At 39.3% G+C, this 14,497-nt stretch overlaps 1 protein-coding gene and 1 long non-coding RNA gene across 4 annotated transcripts in view; one reads left to right on the forward strand and one right to left on the reverse strand.

Annotated features, from left to right (window-relative positions):
* The window catches only part of LOC308481711, a 490,911-nt gene that overhangs the window by 385,479 nt on the left and 90,935 nt on the right, over nt 1-14,497 (forward strand). The window lies entirely within an intron of this gene.
* Nucleotides 596-14,497, reverse strand: part of RTTN (rotatin) — an 89,523-nt gene continuing 75,621 nt past the window's right edge. For all 3 annotated transcript variants that reach the window (XM_081014088.1, XM_081014087.1, XM_081014086.1), the window contains exons 44-49: nt 12,552-12,678; nt 8,383-8,585; nt 6,196-6,463; nt 3,904-4,007; nt 2,268-2,337; nt 596-1,129 (exon numbers count right to left, since the gene is read on the reverse strand). In XM_081014088.1, the coding sequence (XP_080870214.1) occupies nt 1,047-1,129; nt 2,268-2,337; nt 3,904-4,007; nt 6,196-6,463; nt 8,383-8,585; nt 12,552-12,678 (855 nt within the window). In that variant the 3' untranslated portion in view covers nt 596-1,046. The remainder of the gene's footprint in view (nt 1,130-2,267; nt 2,338-3,903; nt 4,008-6,195; nt 6,464-8,382; nt 8,586-12,551; nt 12,679-14,497) is intronic.

Consider the following 14,497-nt stretch of genomic DNA (forward strand, 5'->3'; position numbering starts at 1 on the left):
ATCATGTATAGACATCACCTTGCCAACAAAGGTCCGTATAGTTAAAGCTATGGTTTTCCCAGTAGTGATGTATGAAAGTGAAAGCTGGACCATAAAGAAGGCTGATCGCCGAAGAATTGATGCTTTTGAATTATGGTGCTGGAGGAGACTCTTGAGAGTCCCATGGATTGCAAGAAGATCAAACCTCTCCATTCTTAAGGAAATCAGCCCTGAGTGCTCACTGGAAGGACAGATCCTGAAGCTGAGGCTCCAATACTTTGGGCCACCTCATGAGAAGAGAAGACTCCCTGGAAAAGACCCTGATGTTGGGAAAGATGGAGGGCACAAGGAGAAGGGGACTCTCCCCCGGTTGCCCTTTTCTGAAATGAATTTAAATGGATCTATGGTAGAACAAGACATGATGTTAGCATTTTGCAGCCCAAGCTTTTCTGAAAGCCTTTGGCTAGCACTGATCTCAGTGGCTTTTCAGCATCTGCTTCATGAGGAAGAGGTAACACAGCCTGAGTACATTTCCTTCCGTATCTAGGCTGAATCACTGTACAGTAGCAGCCAAGAGGCAGTCCTCCTTTTCTCACTGCAAGTGATAGTGCCAATCAACATTTTGGTGACATCTTTATTTATACAAGTTCAGACATTGTGGAAAAAATGTTTTACATCATTTATATTATAAGTGCTATGCCTCCTTATATATAATTAATACGCTTCAGCTGAAGAGCAGCGTGTCTTCTAAAAGCAAACATGTGTAAAGACACTGCAAAAAGTGTGTGTAAAATGTATCAAAAATAAAAATATAATGTACATTGTTAAAAATCCATGCTTTATATTCCATTCTTTCCTTTGCCTCTTATAGCATCAAGGCACTGGAACAGGGTTGCCACAGACAAACACATTTTGTGGAGTTTCTGTGGCGCAGGATCCTCAGTACAAAGAATTAACATAATTCTTTAGTGGTAGATTTCTTCCACTCAGTGGATTTAAGATTCCATTTGGGTTCTGGTGTCCTTCAAAAGGGGGGGGGGGGGACCAGCTCTGCAACACTGCTACTGTTAGCTACTGAGAAGCACCACAAGGGCTTCCAGGCATTTGAAGTGATAGGCATCTTGCTGGTTTTCTTGTTGTTGCTGAAGAGCTAAAAGAGAGAGAGAGGAGAGAACCACACACATCACATCAGGTGTTTGCAATTTATCTATCTGATAATTAAAAGTAACATTAAAAAGGCAGGTCCTTCTAAACTTTTGTATTTTTTTTAAAGCAACAATCAGGGCAGAAGTTCTAATAAGCCTTTGGTTTCAGAAAGCATACTACCATAATTGGTTTATAGCAGCACATGCCAGATCACTGATTTAATCTGGCTCATTGAGGTAGGTCTACACTGATTAGAGAGGCTGGGGGTTCCCACCCCTGGCCTACACAAACTAGCAGCAACTCTCCAGGGTTCTAGAAAGTGAGTGTTTACCAACCTTGGCTGATGCCAGAGACCGAACCTGGCGCCTTTCCCATGCAAAGCATATGTTCTAGTACCAAGCTAAACTCTTCCCCAAATCGCCCAACGATAATTTTATATAACTAATGCTGGAAATCACATTTGAGAACATACTGGCCCCCTTGATCAAACTACTGTAAGTAGAGCTCTCAAAAGCAGGCTCTGTGAAAATGTTTATGGAAGGAACTTTGGTCTAGTGGAGGCTCCCACTGGAGTACAAGGAGACTCAAGCACTGCCACTCATGCTTCTCCCCTGGGCAACCCAACCCTACAGAGCAGGCTTCCATGCCCACTAAAGGAAGCTTAGTAAGGGTCTAACCCAGTCGGAGTCTTTCTCAGAATTAAACTTAATATGCTCATGACATGCAAGATTCTATTCAAAAGGCTAATTTTGACTGTGCCTTTTCTCTAAGATTTTAGGCAATATGCAATGGGGAAAAGCTATGGCAAGTACACAGATATATCCAATATTCAGTACTAACACACTAGTTCACGTAAAAAGGTTTTTCTTTTTTCTTTTAAGGCACATTATGAATGTCAAAAGTACAGTCCAAAGAACACAAAGCTTCAGGAAATTTGTTGACATTGCTGCAAACCTGTGCGCACTTCCTTTTGGAGCAAGCTCCACTGAACTCAGTGGGATTCATTTACAATAGTACTGCATACTATGTGTTTGTTTCTGTGGTCCACACTGAATATTGATGAGCTGTTTGCAAAACAATCCCCGCATCAGCTGCTACTCCTTTTGAGATGGAAAACCAAATTTTCTCCGTTAAAAACGTACTTTTCTTGACTGAAAGGAAGGCGTCGTCTATTCTTCTTTTTATTGATGGGTTCTTCAAAGTCACTTTTGCCTGTAGCACAAAGAAAGAATAATCCAATGACTGTATTAACTCCCCCGTGCCGATGCTCTTAAGATCATTCCTTCTCCTTGGCAGTCATTTATTGGCAGCAGGCCACAAAGCTATGACATTCAGAAACTTAAGAATGCAACATGTGAGCACACCATTGTGCATAGCGCTGTGGGGCAGAGGAGGGGGGAAGAGACCAGAGTTCAATGAAATACAGCCAATAAAAGGAGCCACAATCTCCCTGAACATGGCTGTTTGCAAAGCTCAGCATAACAGAAAGCTCCTCTTTGAATATTAAGATGCTGCGTGACACACTTGCCAACTTCTTGCTGGATGCAGTGGTGCTGGAATGAGCATAGGGCTGTCTGTTACATGACAATAAGGAGCGTATTTTAAAGCCATACATCACATAACCTACAATAAGATGCATTATGTTGCCATTTATCAGTGATAATTTGATGCATTATGTACCTCGCAGCTTGCATTCAGAGGCTGAGAGCGGAGGAAGAATATGTGCTTTCAGAAACAGACACCATTTCCTTTTTAATAGCATTTGGAGTTCCACTAAGTGTAATTGGGTGCAGAACAGAAATGTTTTTTCATACTCTGGCATAAACAGGAAAACGGAACCCAGAACAGGGTTCTGAAAACAGGTAATTACAGTACTTAGTTCTCAAGGATTCTGTAAGCTTCAGGGGTGCTTAACACGTGAGGGTGTATCAGAACCACAGAGCTGAATAAATTATTAAAATGCTCTACACTTCTGCATCAATCAAACTTCTTGAAGCTTTAAAGAGTTTGAAATGGTGATCTTAACCTTATTAGCTACCATGCAGTGGATGCTTTCTTAGAGATCACTGACCTGGACTTCCTTAAACTTGGGCCAATGGCTTAAGATGCATGATGCTAAGGAATACTCACAAACACTCCAACTTCTCAGGAAGAAGTTGTCAGAAACAAAATGGCCCTAGGACCAGTTTCTGTGAGAAGGCAGTTTTCAGTATGGCTGGGATTAAAGCATCCCACACGCTAGTTCTATTATACTGGCAGGGCAAGGATGGATGGGCAAGGTAAACACTGGGAAGCTAACTGGTAGGCAGAAGGTAAGCACCCTTGGGGAAAGATTGTAAGTATGGCGATAGAATAAAAAGAGAGAGTGGGATACAGGCTGAATGGAAAGAATCCCAATGTAAGACTTGCTATTTCACGGGAATAAGGAATTTAACAATTGTCAAGATTAGATCCTGTGCTTTTATGCAAAACACAGAAATGAAGAATTTCTCCAACTGTGGCCTCTCTCATTATAGCAGCATGTTGATTGGCAATCCAAAGGGGTCATTGACTTGGGGGTGCTAAATATGTATTAAATCACTGAAGACCTGCCAATTTTGCTGCAAGCTTTCATTTTTAAAAATGATGTACAGTCTTATTGACCATGCTAATGAAAAGGTAAGATATATAATGTAAAACATAAGAAAAAGCTACAAAGCTTCAGTGAATACATGTCAAAAGAGAGACATCCAGTCTTTAAAAAAAAAAAAAAAAAAAAACAGAACCCAAAACACTAACCTTCTGATAATTGTGAAGCAAAGCCCAAAGTGCAGATGCTCCTATTCTTCGAGCTACAGGATTATCACTTTCTAGACAGTCAGATAGCAGTGCAATGGCTTTATCTACAAGGAAGACAAAAGACCACACATGCACCTAACAAAAGGACATTATATCATCGTTTCAGCTTCTCCAGTTCACTCCCGTGGATAATTTGTCTCTTTTTTCTCTGGTAAATATTACAACAGTACGTACAGTAGGTTTATATCATCAGAATAATTTATTTTCAACTAATCACTCCTGACTTCTGCCATTAGAAAGTGTTCTTTGTAAAAATAAATCTGAATTAAATTTCATGTAAAGCCAAGAAACTGCAGGTATCTTAATTATAAAGCAGGCATTCGAATTAGCTAGGAGACCCAAAAATTGTGGGAAAGAGATGGGTACATCACTGCTTTTATTACAATCAAGCAGCATATAAATTCTGTTAAATAATAAAAAAAATAGTATATGCTTTAGTAAAAGCCAAGCGGGTAGGAATTAAGACACTGACAATCTTAACCCACCTGCACTGGCAAAAACCCATTATTATTCTGCTGCTTCTTACACATGCTTTTCTGTCTTCAAAACGTACCTACACACTTGGCATTCCATTATCACCATGTTCAGAATATTAGGATTCTGTTCTATTATATTTAAAGCAGATTATGAAAATTGAATAATGATTGCCTAAGAAAGGTTTCCAAGTATGAAGGTAATTGTCGATCGAAACTGTTAAGAGTTCTGTTAGAAAGTAACATGTAGCTTCATCTGTTGCCCCCTCCCCCTATGAGAAACCTTGCAACATATAAAAATTCTGTTTCATTGCATTGCTTCCACTACATGTGTGTACACAGATGCACACACACACCATATGATCACAAAATATGTGCAGGTTTCTTATGGATCCATTTAGCTGGGGTCTAATTTGCAGTGACGTAAGAATGCTTTTTCCATTAAAATGCTAACCCCTATCTAGGCACAATTCAAAGTGACTATCTATGACAGGCCTAGGCAAACTTGGCCCTCCAGATGTTTTGGGACTACAATTCCCATCATCCCTGACCACTGGTCCTGTTAGCTAGGGATGGTGGGAATTGTAGTCCCAAAACATCTGGAGGGCCGAGTTTGCATCTGCCTGATCTATGAAGTCCTAAACAGCTGAGGACCAAGTTATATGAAGGACTGTACTGTACCACTGCACTTCCTAACCTTGGGTCCCCAGATGTTATTGAACTATAACCCACCTCCCCTCCTTGAGCACTGAGGTTGATGGGAGTTGTAGTCCTACAGCATCCAGGGAGCAGAGGTTGGGAAAGGCTGTGGTAGAGGACAGCCCATATTATCACATGAGCCTACCTAGTCATTCTGGGTGTTCCTCACCAAACATAGGCAGCAGGTAATTTGGTAGCGATGGTCCACATGTGAAAAGCTGCCTGATGCCAAGCAAAGTACTTTATAAAACAAACACTGTATGTAACTTGTTTTTCTAGCTGGGTTATTTTTTTTCTAATTTTACAGATTTTATAGCCACTGTAGTGCAACTTTATGCTATTCTTTCACTTTTACTGTACATGTTTTCTGATTTTAAGTTGCACACAATTTGGAGCTTAGCACTAAAGGGTAGTGCCTAAGTTCTTTAAATAAATTATTTGTTGGCATGCCACAGCATATGATAAATTTATTTCAGGAGTGCCCTAGCCAACTCCCTGCTCTAGAGTTCCAAAATGCTCAATTAGCAACTGTATAAATTTAATTAACACACAGTTCTCAATCAAGTTTAATCATATATAAAATCTGACATACCGTAGATTCCGGTGTATTAGGTGACAGGGCGTATTAGACGACCCCCCAAATTGGCAGCTGCAATTTGGGGGTTTGTCATAAAAGCCCAGTTGCCTAATACGCTGGGCAGCTCCACGCCGGGAGAAAGCCGCCTGGCGCGGAGCTGAGCCCACCACTCCTGCTGCTGCTTCCGAAGCAGCAGTGGGATTGCTCTGCGCCAGGCGGTTCTCTCCCGGTGCGGAGCAGAACCCGCCACCGCCGCTGCTTCGGAGCCACCACAGCAGCAGTGGGGGGTGGGCTCCGCTCCGTGCCACCTATACCCAGCGTATAAGACGACCCCCGACTTTTTAACCTCTTTTCCGGGGTTAAAAAGTCGTCTTATATGCCAGAATCTACGGTACTCACCAAGGTTAATATATATGGCAATTTATCATTACCATAAAATAGCATAGCTGTATCATGGCAACACTTTAAACAATCAGTACCTACCATTAGCCAATATCTTGGATTTGTTGACTGGGTTAAAGCAGGTGTTGTGCAGAATCAGAAGGATCGTATATGGATGGCTTCGGTGTTTGTACTTAGCCATCTCTATAAGCTGATCTAAGCTACCATTCAGCTTCACAATCATTTGCTGCCCATCTTCTCCAAATGATAAATTCAAGAGGAGTTTCAGCCAAGCAACAGCCAGGGGACCAAGGCTTTTGTTTCCTCCTTTTGGCAATGACAGCGACAAAAAGTTCTGCAGAAAGTTACTCTGGAATATGACAGGGGCAAAAGCGTACCACGTTATTGAAGAACACCATTTCACAGTTCTTCTGTGAAACACATTTCCTCCCTCAAATAAGCTATTTCTCCAGAACCTTTGATCTAGAAACACTGTTCTGCAGTTTTGATAAATTAGCTCTTCCTCCCAAGTGACCCTTCAAATTGTAGCATATTTTCATGTATTGCTTCAGCCTGACCATCGCTTCAGTGAATGACCTCAGCCTACACAAAACAGAACAGAATGAACATACCATTTTCCCAAACTTCCTGAAATTATGAAAAAATCAACACTAGCCTGAAACTAGAATGCTGTTTTCATAACAGATATTAATAATGCAGTCAGTAAAAATAAATAAATAAAATCCTCCTCTTCCTACACTGTTCAGTCAATCCAGTTTATGCATTATACTCTGGGAACATTATTGCCATCAGATGTGTTAATACTGAGCTATACTCAACCCTCATGGCAGACAAGTGTCATTAAGCAGGTGATTAGTACACACTAATTTAAGACTTAGTTACTTCAGCAAGCTTAACATATGAATCATTATTTTTTAAATAACTTTCTGATCAGCTGACCCATTTTTGTATTTCTGCCTCTTTATTTTATTCTGTTGCATTTCATTTGACATTCTGTAAACCAAATTTTTGGTATAGAAATCAAGCAATAATACTAATAGCAAAGTCAAAAGTAGTTTTAAGTGTGGAATGCTGTACTATGCCAACCAACTTATCAAGACCAGAAGGAAGGACACAATCAATTCCCATTTCTGCTCTGCTTGATGGGCAAAAGGAATAGAGACTATTATTTCCTTGTTCCACTCATTGTCTTGCTCTAAGAAGCAGAAAAGATCGTGAGCTCACAGATGAGGGAGGGAATTGCCCTAATGATTAAGTGCTTTATAGTTTCCAACAGCGTTCATCAAGCATAAGCAGGAAATTACTGTATTATTCAAAAGAGAATTATTGCATCAAAGCAAGCCAATCATTTCTGGAAAAAGGCACATCCCATGCTTTTCATTTTTGAGATAACAATACTGACATTTTTTTCAAAGCAGCAAAGAATGTAAATGAAGATCAAGGGATAGAGGCCCACCTTTCTACAAAAAGCAATGTTGACACATGACAAAGTATATTGACAGTGCATATAATTAATGTCTAAAAGTATTGGAGCTGTATGCAAATATTATCCTAATCATTTTACTTTACGATGTGCAACATAGAAAACTGGTGAGTAGGGTACAGCAGTTGAAACAGCAGCTAGGAAAACAGTGTGCACAATATAGCAATGAGGAAGCAATCCTATAGCAAGATATTCCAGGATAAGGGTCCATTAATATCAATCCATTAATTTCAATGGATCTACACTGAGCAAAGTTGGTTGAATACAACCCATAGTCTTTAAATTAGGCTTGTAAGCAAAATCAGTAACTAAATTATGCCTATACTACAATTCTTTTCTTTTAAAAAATAAATAAATAATGTCCTGTGACAAAAAAATCATGTATAGTAGTTGTTGTTTTTGCAAATTGTCATAACCAACAATTAAATTACATGGATGAATAATAGAAAACAGCTTTTTTTCAAAACTTTTCATTGTTGTTGATGATAACTGTATCATCTTACAATCCCTATATGTGGGCTTTTGAGGAGTGTGCACTAACATACTGCTTATTCACTTTAAGCCATAGTTTAAAATAAACTATGGTTTAATGTGATGTATGAACCAAGCCTATGTTTGCTATGCCTTTCCCTATAACTTACCCTCCAATTCATCATCCTAAGCATCATTCTTCTGTTCACAATTTTTTGCTTGGTTCAGACCACATAAGTGTCTTAACATCTTCACTTGGTTTTGTGCAAAACCTAAACTTTTTTGTGAAGTTTAGAAATAAAATGTATGCATACCTTCTGAAGAACACCCTTGCAGTCATGAGATACAACGGCGTTAGCCAGAAGATTAAAGGTCATCTGCTGGATGGTGCTGTTCTCGGCTGGGGTTTGGGCAGCCAACTTCACAATGCTATGCATTAGAGAGTTTCCAGCTGCTGTTCGTTGGGCTGTTTGAAGAGGAGACAATCCACTGCTTGCCAAACACAGAGAACCACAGCCTTCAAAGATGGAACCACAGTTGCATTTAACCATCAGGAAAAACATATACATATACAGTTTCCATAAATACATGTATCCTTTTTGTATAAAAATGTAATCTTATCAATTTCATTATGATTTATGAAATATGTATTTTCAAAACAACATACCAAGACCTATGAATGAACCATTAAAGTATTTATACAGCCTTTTTTATCAGCTTTCTACTAAAATTATTGTAAGTTGATCAGAGAAGAAAATTTATGCTTCAAGCTTCTTCTCAATAAGAAGTACATTAAATTTGGGTCAGTTAAAATAACCAGAAACGGTTTGTGCATGTACATATCTAGATACACTTCCATACAATAAAGAATTACAAATAGGATATTTAGTTTTCATGATAATACTGGTGATTATGTAATGTTTCTATCACATTTGCTTTTATTTCCTTTCTTCGGGTTAGAAGTATTCAGACAGTCCATGGACCAATAATACCCTATTTAAAATGTCTAGATGTGTTTAACAGAATTCCGAGAACAAATCGTATTCAGTTTTTACAAGATGGTCCTTCAGAACAACATTGCTGTTTGTCCTTGCCTCCTGTTTCAGGGGATCAAGCCAGCTGCTTCCTGCAAGCAGGGCATTCCATCACATCCCCACTGTTTCCTAAATCACTCTTCCCAGTAATCTGTGGCTACAAAACATGATCAGTTCTCATCAGGCTACTTAGTCCTCTTAGGGTTTCTTCCCCCACCTGCAGGGTTCCCCTCAGCATGTTGATATTTCCCTTCTCCTGTTCCAGTGGCCCCAAGTCCTTTTGGAACTCACCACCTAGGTTTGGTGTTAGAGGGAGCAAATCATGATTTTAAAAAGTAGCACTGGAGGTGGAGAACAAGTGCTTTTACAATTGTATAATTGTAACTGTACAATTTACTGCCAGAATATTTAGTAATGGGATTAGACATTAGAGAATAGATATCCCAGATGCTGTTAGATGGGGCAGCTAAATGTTCTCAATGTCCAGAGGCAGTTGCCAGGTGCTGGGGACAAACTGGGGTGGGTGGGTGGGTGATGTCTTCATGCCATTTGTGAGTACTCCTGAGACACCTCTGCACTGCCACTGCCGAAAACAGAATTTGGACTAGGTGGAAAGTTGGCCCAATCCAATCTTAAGTGCATTTTGGATAAAGCATATATTAATGCAATCTACAAATTTTATTAGTGGCAAATATAATTTATCTTCATAAAACTCTTGACATAAATGCATTAATAATTTCCCACCATCAAATGTTGGAAATCTAATCACGTAAAGCCTGTTAAATAAAGAGCTGCAAAGATGAGCCACTTGAGGCTTCAGTGAGAGGCAACAAATAAATTGAAAACATAATAAGACTTCTTAAAGAGATCACACCCACTTAATTTTTGAGCATGAACATTGTTTAATTATAACCCAAACAATTTAGGATGCTGAAACTCACTATTAGTGGTTTCCTGCCCACACAAGGGTCCTTCTGTGCTTTGTAAGAGATTCTCTTTTTCACTGGTAACTGCCCCCACAGTACTCCTCAAATCAGTTTAGAATAAGCAGAGCAGTTTCTTCATCCCCTTCCTTGAAACCTGAAAGCCTCTCAAGTTATTCCCAGCCAAATTGACCCCTGGTGTACCTCTGGATTTCAGGAGAACTGAGAAAACTACATTTCATAATTGCTCCTGATGCTTGGATTCCTACCACAGCAGTATCAAGCCCTGGAAGGGTGTGAGGGGGAAAACAACACACAGAGAACAGATCTCTCCTTCCCACAACCAGTAAACTGGTGGGTAGTTGGGGACTTATAGATGGGTAAGATAGAGCTGGAGTGAAGTTCTTTTCTGAATCAGATTAAAATCCAAGCCGGAGAAGAACCTGAGGGTCACAATACTCATCTCATATTTGAGGTGAGCATTTTGAGTTGCCAAGGAGTTATAAAATTCAGAGACATCTCTAGTAGTAATAGTTTTACACTGGTGCACTTTTGCACAGGAAAGGTCCCAGAATATGCCTTGAGGAACGTAATTTGGCTTAATGTCTGAATAAAAATTGGTTTGCAGACATGGGCTCCTAGCCATGGCCATGACCCTAAATGCTATTGCAAGCATGCTTAAGGTAATGGCCTGCCCAGTTGAATTGAAGTATTTTCTTTGAATATGCTCTGCTGCATTACAGTCTGTGTTTGAGTGTCTTCTCAGTTTAGTTTGAAAAACTGAAGGCTGTTGTTTGAGAACATAAGTCTAAAGCCCACCTCAGGCATGCAGAACCTTGGACGTGCACAGCTCTTCATTGCAATGTCTAGAAAGATAATTTAAATTGACTTAATGTTTTATAAGACTACCAGGAAATTAAAGCTACTTCTGTAATGATGTGCATAGAAACCAGTCTTCAGAATCTATTCACAACAGAAATGGAAGGTTGTGTGTCTTAATATTTCAATTGATGTTACTGTATTTTGTATGCTGTATACCACATTGCTGAATTGTTATGATAGTGTGGTTTATTTAATATATAAAAGGCAAGGCTGTTTTTAAACAGAAATGCATTCATCTTCTATGACAACAGATCAAAATAAAATTTTCCACTCTTCCCAATCATGCTTTCAATTTAGATATATTCATACAAAAGTTGTCATAAATAGAAATATAAGCATCAACCTCATAGATACTAATTACAGGTTTATGTGGAAAACTGAACCACAGGAGACAAGAGTTCCTCATGTATTCACATACTTTAGATTCACTGAGCACATGAACTCATCACCCACATTAGAAAGTCAATGCTGCTATATGCAATGAAGTTCACTGTCCTTCTCCTCAAAAGAATAGATGTCTGAAACTTTCATAGCCTGGGTTTCCTCCTATTCTGAAGCTATGCAGATGCCTACTCATGGTATTCTTATTTCCTGTAATGTAAAACCTAGCCATGCTAGGTGTAGGCATTTAATTTAGCATAAATTATTTGGCTCTCCATACAGGTTCAGTCAGTGTACATCTCAAAAAAAGTATTATGAAAGGTATTGCTGATTGACAGAAAATTTGGTTGTTAACAGAATGTACCTATGGATGCTGTGTAGACACACTGCTTATATTACTATTTTGTGCTTATTCCTAAAATAAATTTTAAAAAACTGCTACGAGAGGAGAAAGAAAGAATAAATGATATCAAAGGGTAGCCATATTATATACAAACACAGGGCCATAGTCAACTAACTTCTACACATAGTAGGCCTACTGAAATTAATGATCATTTGGCCCATAAATTTCAATGGGTCTACTGTGAGCAAAAGTTAGTTGACCAAAAGTCAGCTGATGAAACAATCTCCCGGCATGCTATTGTGGGGTTCTCCCAACCCTCCAAAGCGGTGGGGGGTGGGGAGAAGGGGAGGGCCTGTTGCACTAGTGGGAGCCTTTGCACTGGGTTCTGTTAGCAAACAGGGTTAGTTGATTCCACTTTACAATATCTACCTATTCCTTTAAGGAAGTAGGCGTGCATGTTATATAAGTTTTCCAGTCATGTTTAGTAGGGAATTTGAAGAGGACTTTCACTTGCATAGCACAGGGACAGTAAAGGATAATGCACAAAACAAATGTTAACTGTAGTTTCCCCCTCACAGCTTTTGCTTGGATTAGTATTTTCTGGCGATTGTTCCAGTACAAAATATACCCGGTGGCCACACCACCAACATGTGCCCTTTGCCCTGGGAGGCATGGGGGCTCCCATCTCTGTCTTTTAAATGCTGAGGAAGACATTTTTATTACCAGCAGACTTTTCCTTGCAGAGGACTTGAGGTTTTGTTTAACTGTGATGTTTTTTCTGCAGCTCTTGTCTCTGTGGCATTTTTGGTTTTATTTTGAAGTGTTGTTAGCTGCCCTGCATAGCGTACAGGCACTAGAAGGGTGGAACACATATTTATATCCAAATAAAGAAGTAAACAAAAGTCTGACTCGTCACCCACCTAAAGGATAGTTTGCCGTGTAGACACAGAGCAAATGCAGAGCTGTTTGCATCAGTGAGTCATCCATTAAAAGCCACGGCCACAGAGCGTGCAAAACAGAGATAAGGTGAGTTCCAAGGGCTGCTGCCTGTCGGACAGAGACAAGAGGACAGTGTAATACTGAAAAGCTACTTTCATAAGAGAAACTGTGAGTAAAAGTTAAAACCCTCACAACTAATGCATAGAAGCAGTGAGATATGGTACTTAAAGGCATACAATAATGTTTCATCTTGTGGCTAAGGAAATCGCTGCAAGGATAATTTTTTCGTTTAAGCAAGGGAAATCACCTGGTATGGATGGCATTCCAATAGACCTGTTGAGATTAGATGTAGAATGGTGGGCCATTAAACTTGTGCCGCTTTTTAACTCTATCTATCACTCAGCCCTTGTACCTAAGTCGTGGAACAACTCAATAGTGGTACCGATCTTTAAAAAAGGTGATAGGAATTGTCAAGAGAATTACAGGCCTATAAGTCTGTTACCATGCATAAGTAAAATCTATGCCAAATCTCTGCTTATTAAATTAGAAGAATGGATGCTGACAAAAGGTCTTCCTGGTAAAGAGCAGGCTGGTTTTAAGGCAGGCGCGTCAACTCTTGACCAGTGTCTAGTGTTAAGTCATCTTGTGGATAAATATGTCATGAGAAATAAACGAAAACTCTTTGTGGCATTTGTGGATTTAAAAAGTGCCTTCGATTCGGTCAACCGTAACAAACTATGGACTAAACTAGGACACCTTGGTATCGACCCATATCTACTTACACTGATTCAAAGTTTACATTCTAATAACCAAATATATGTTAAAGTATCAAAAGATGGTAGATTTGCAGGTCCTATTCTGAATAATCGAGGAGTTAGGCAAGGCTGTATCTTGGCCCCTACCTTATTTAATTTATTTTTATCTGACCTACCATTATTTCTTCAAAACGCAACCACTCATACTCCTTATTTAAACAATAGCCCACTTTTTTTATTACTTTATGCAGATGATGCTGTAATTATTTCACTCTCTGTTTTGGGTTTAAAAAAATTATTTAAGAGTTTCTCAAACTACTGCTCTCTCAATAATCTCAAAATTAATTACGATAAGACAAAGATTATGCAATTTGGAAAGAGAGGGAACCCAAAAGGCTGTATAATCAATGGACATTCAATACAGGAAGTTCAGCACTTCAATTATCTGGGAATCACATTTAAAAATAATATGAATTGGAATACACATACATGTGCTGCAATAGTTAAGGCCAAAGTGACAGCCCACCATATTAAATCCTACTTTTTTTCTCCAGTAGGAAACAGATTTATTCCAGCTGTATTGCAAGTGATTGACATGAAACTTTGTGCCCAACTTCTATACGGCACACCAGTGTGGATTTCAGGTGACCTCAAGAGGTTGGATAAATTCCATGCATCCCTTCTGAGGTCATTATTAGGACTTGCAAAAACTGTAAAATATGAAACAATATGTTGTGAGCTGGGAATATTGCCTTTATCAGTAAGAGCATGGTTGAGGACCTTGAAATATTGGATCTTCCTCTATTATAGAGCCCTATCCCCTAATTCTCTACTTTACGATCTTTTAAGTGATAGTGCAATCTACAATCTATCATTGATTTGTAGGAGAAAACTGGATTCGATAGGGCTCACTCTAACTGATTTTGAAACCTCTGATCCCAAAGACATATGGGAAATTATCAGGAAGACTCTTACAGAAAAAAGTGTTCTCGCCATGCTTGAGGCTGCAAAGCACAGCACTTGCTCTCCTATCCACTTAAATCTCCCTTTGTGTAGAGATTTCCAAAAGGGATACATGACAAATCTGAAGAAACATGAATCGTGTAGGCTGTTTATGTTGGCCAGATTCAACATGTTTCCCTCGGTGGTAGTGAGAGGAAGATACTTAGCTA

The sequence above is a fragment of the Podarcis pityusensis genome, assembly GCF_964106645.2.
Source record: "Podarcis pityusensis genome assembly, chromosome: 7".
Classification (NCBI taxonomy): Eukaryota; Metazoa; Chordata; class Lepidosauria; order Squamata; family Lacertidae; genus Podarcis; species Podarcis pityusensis.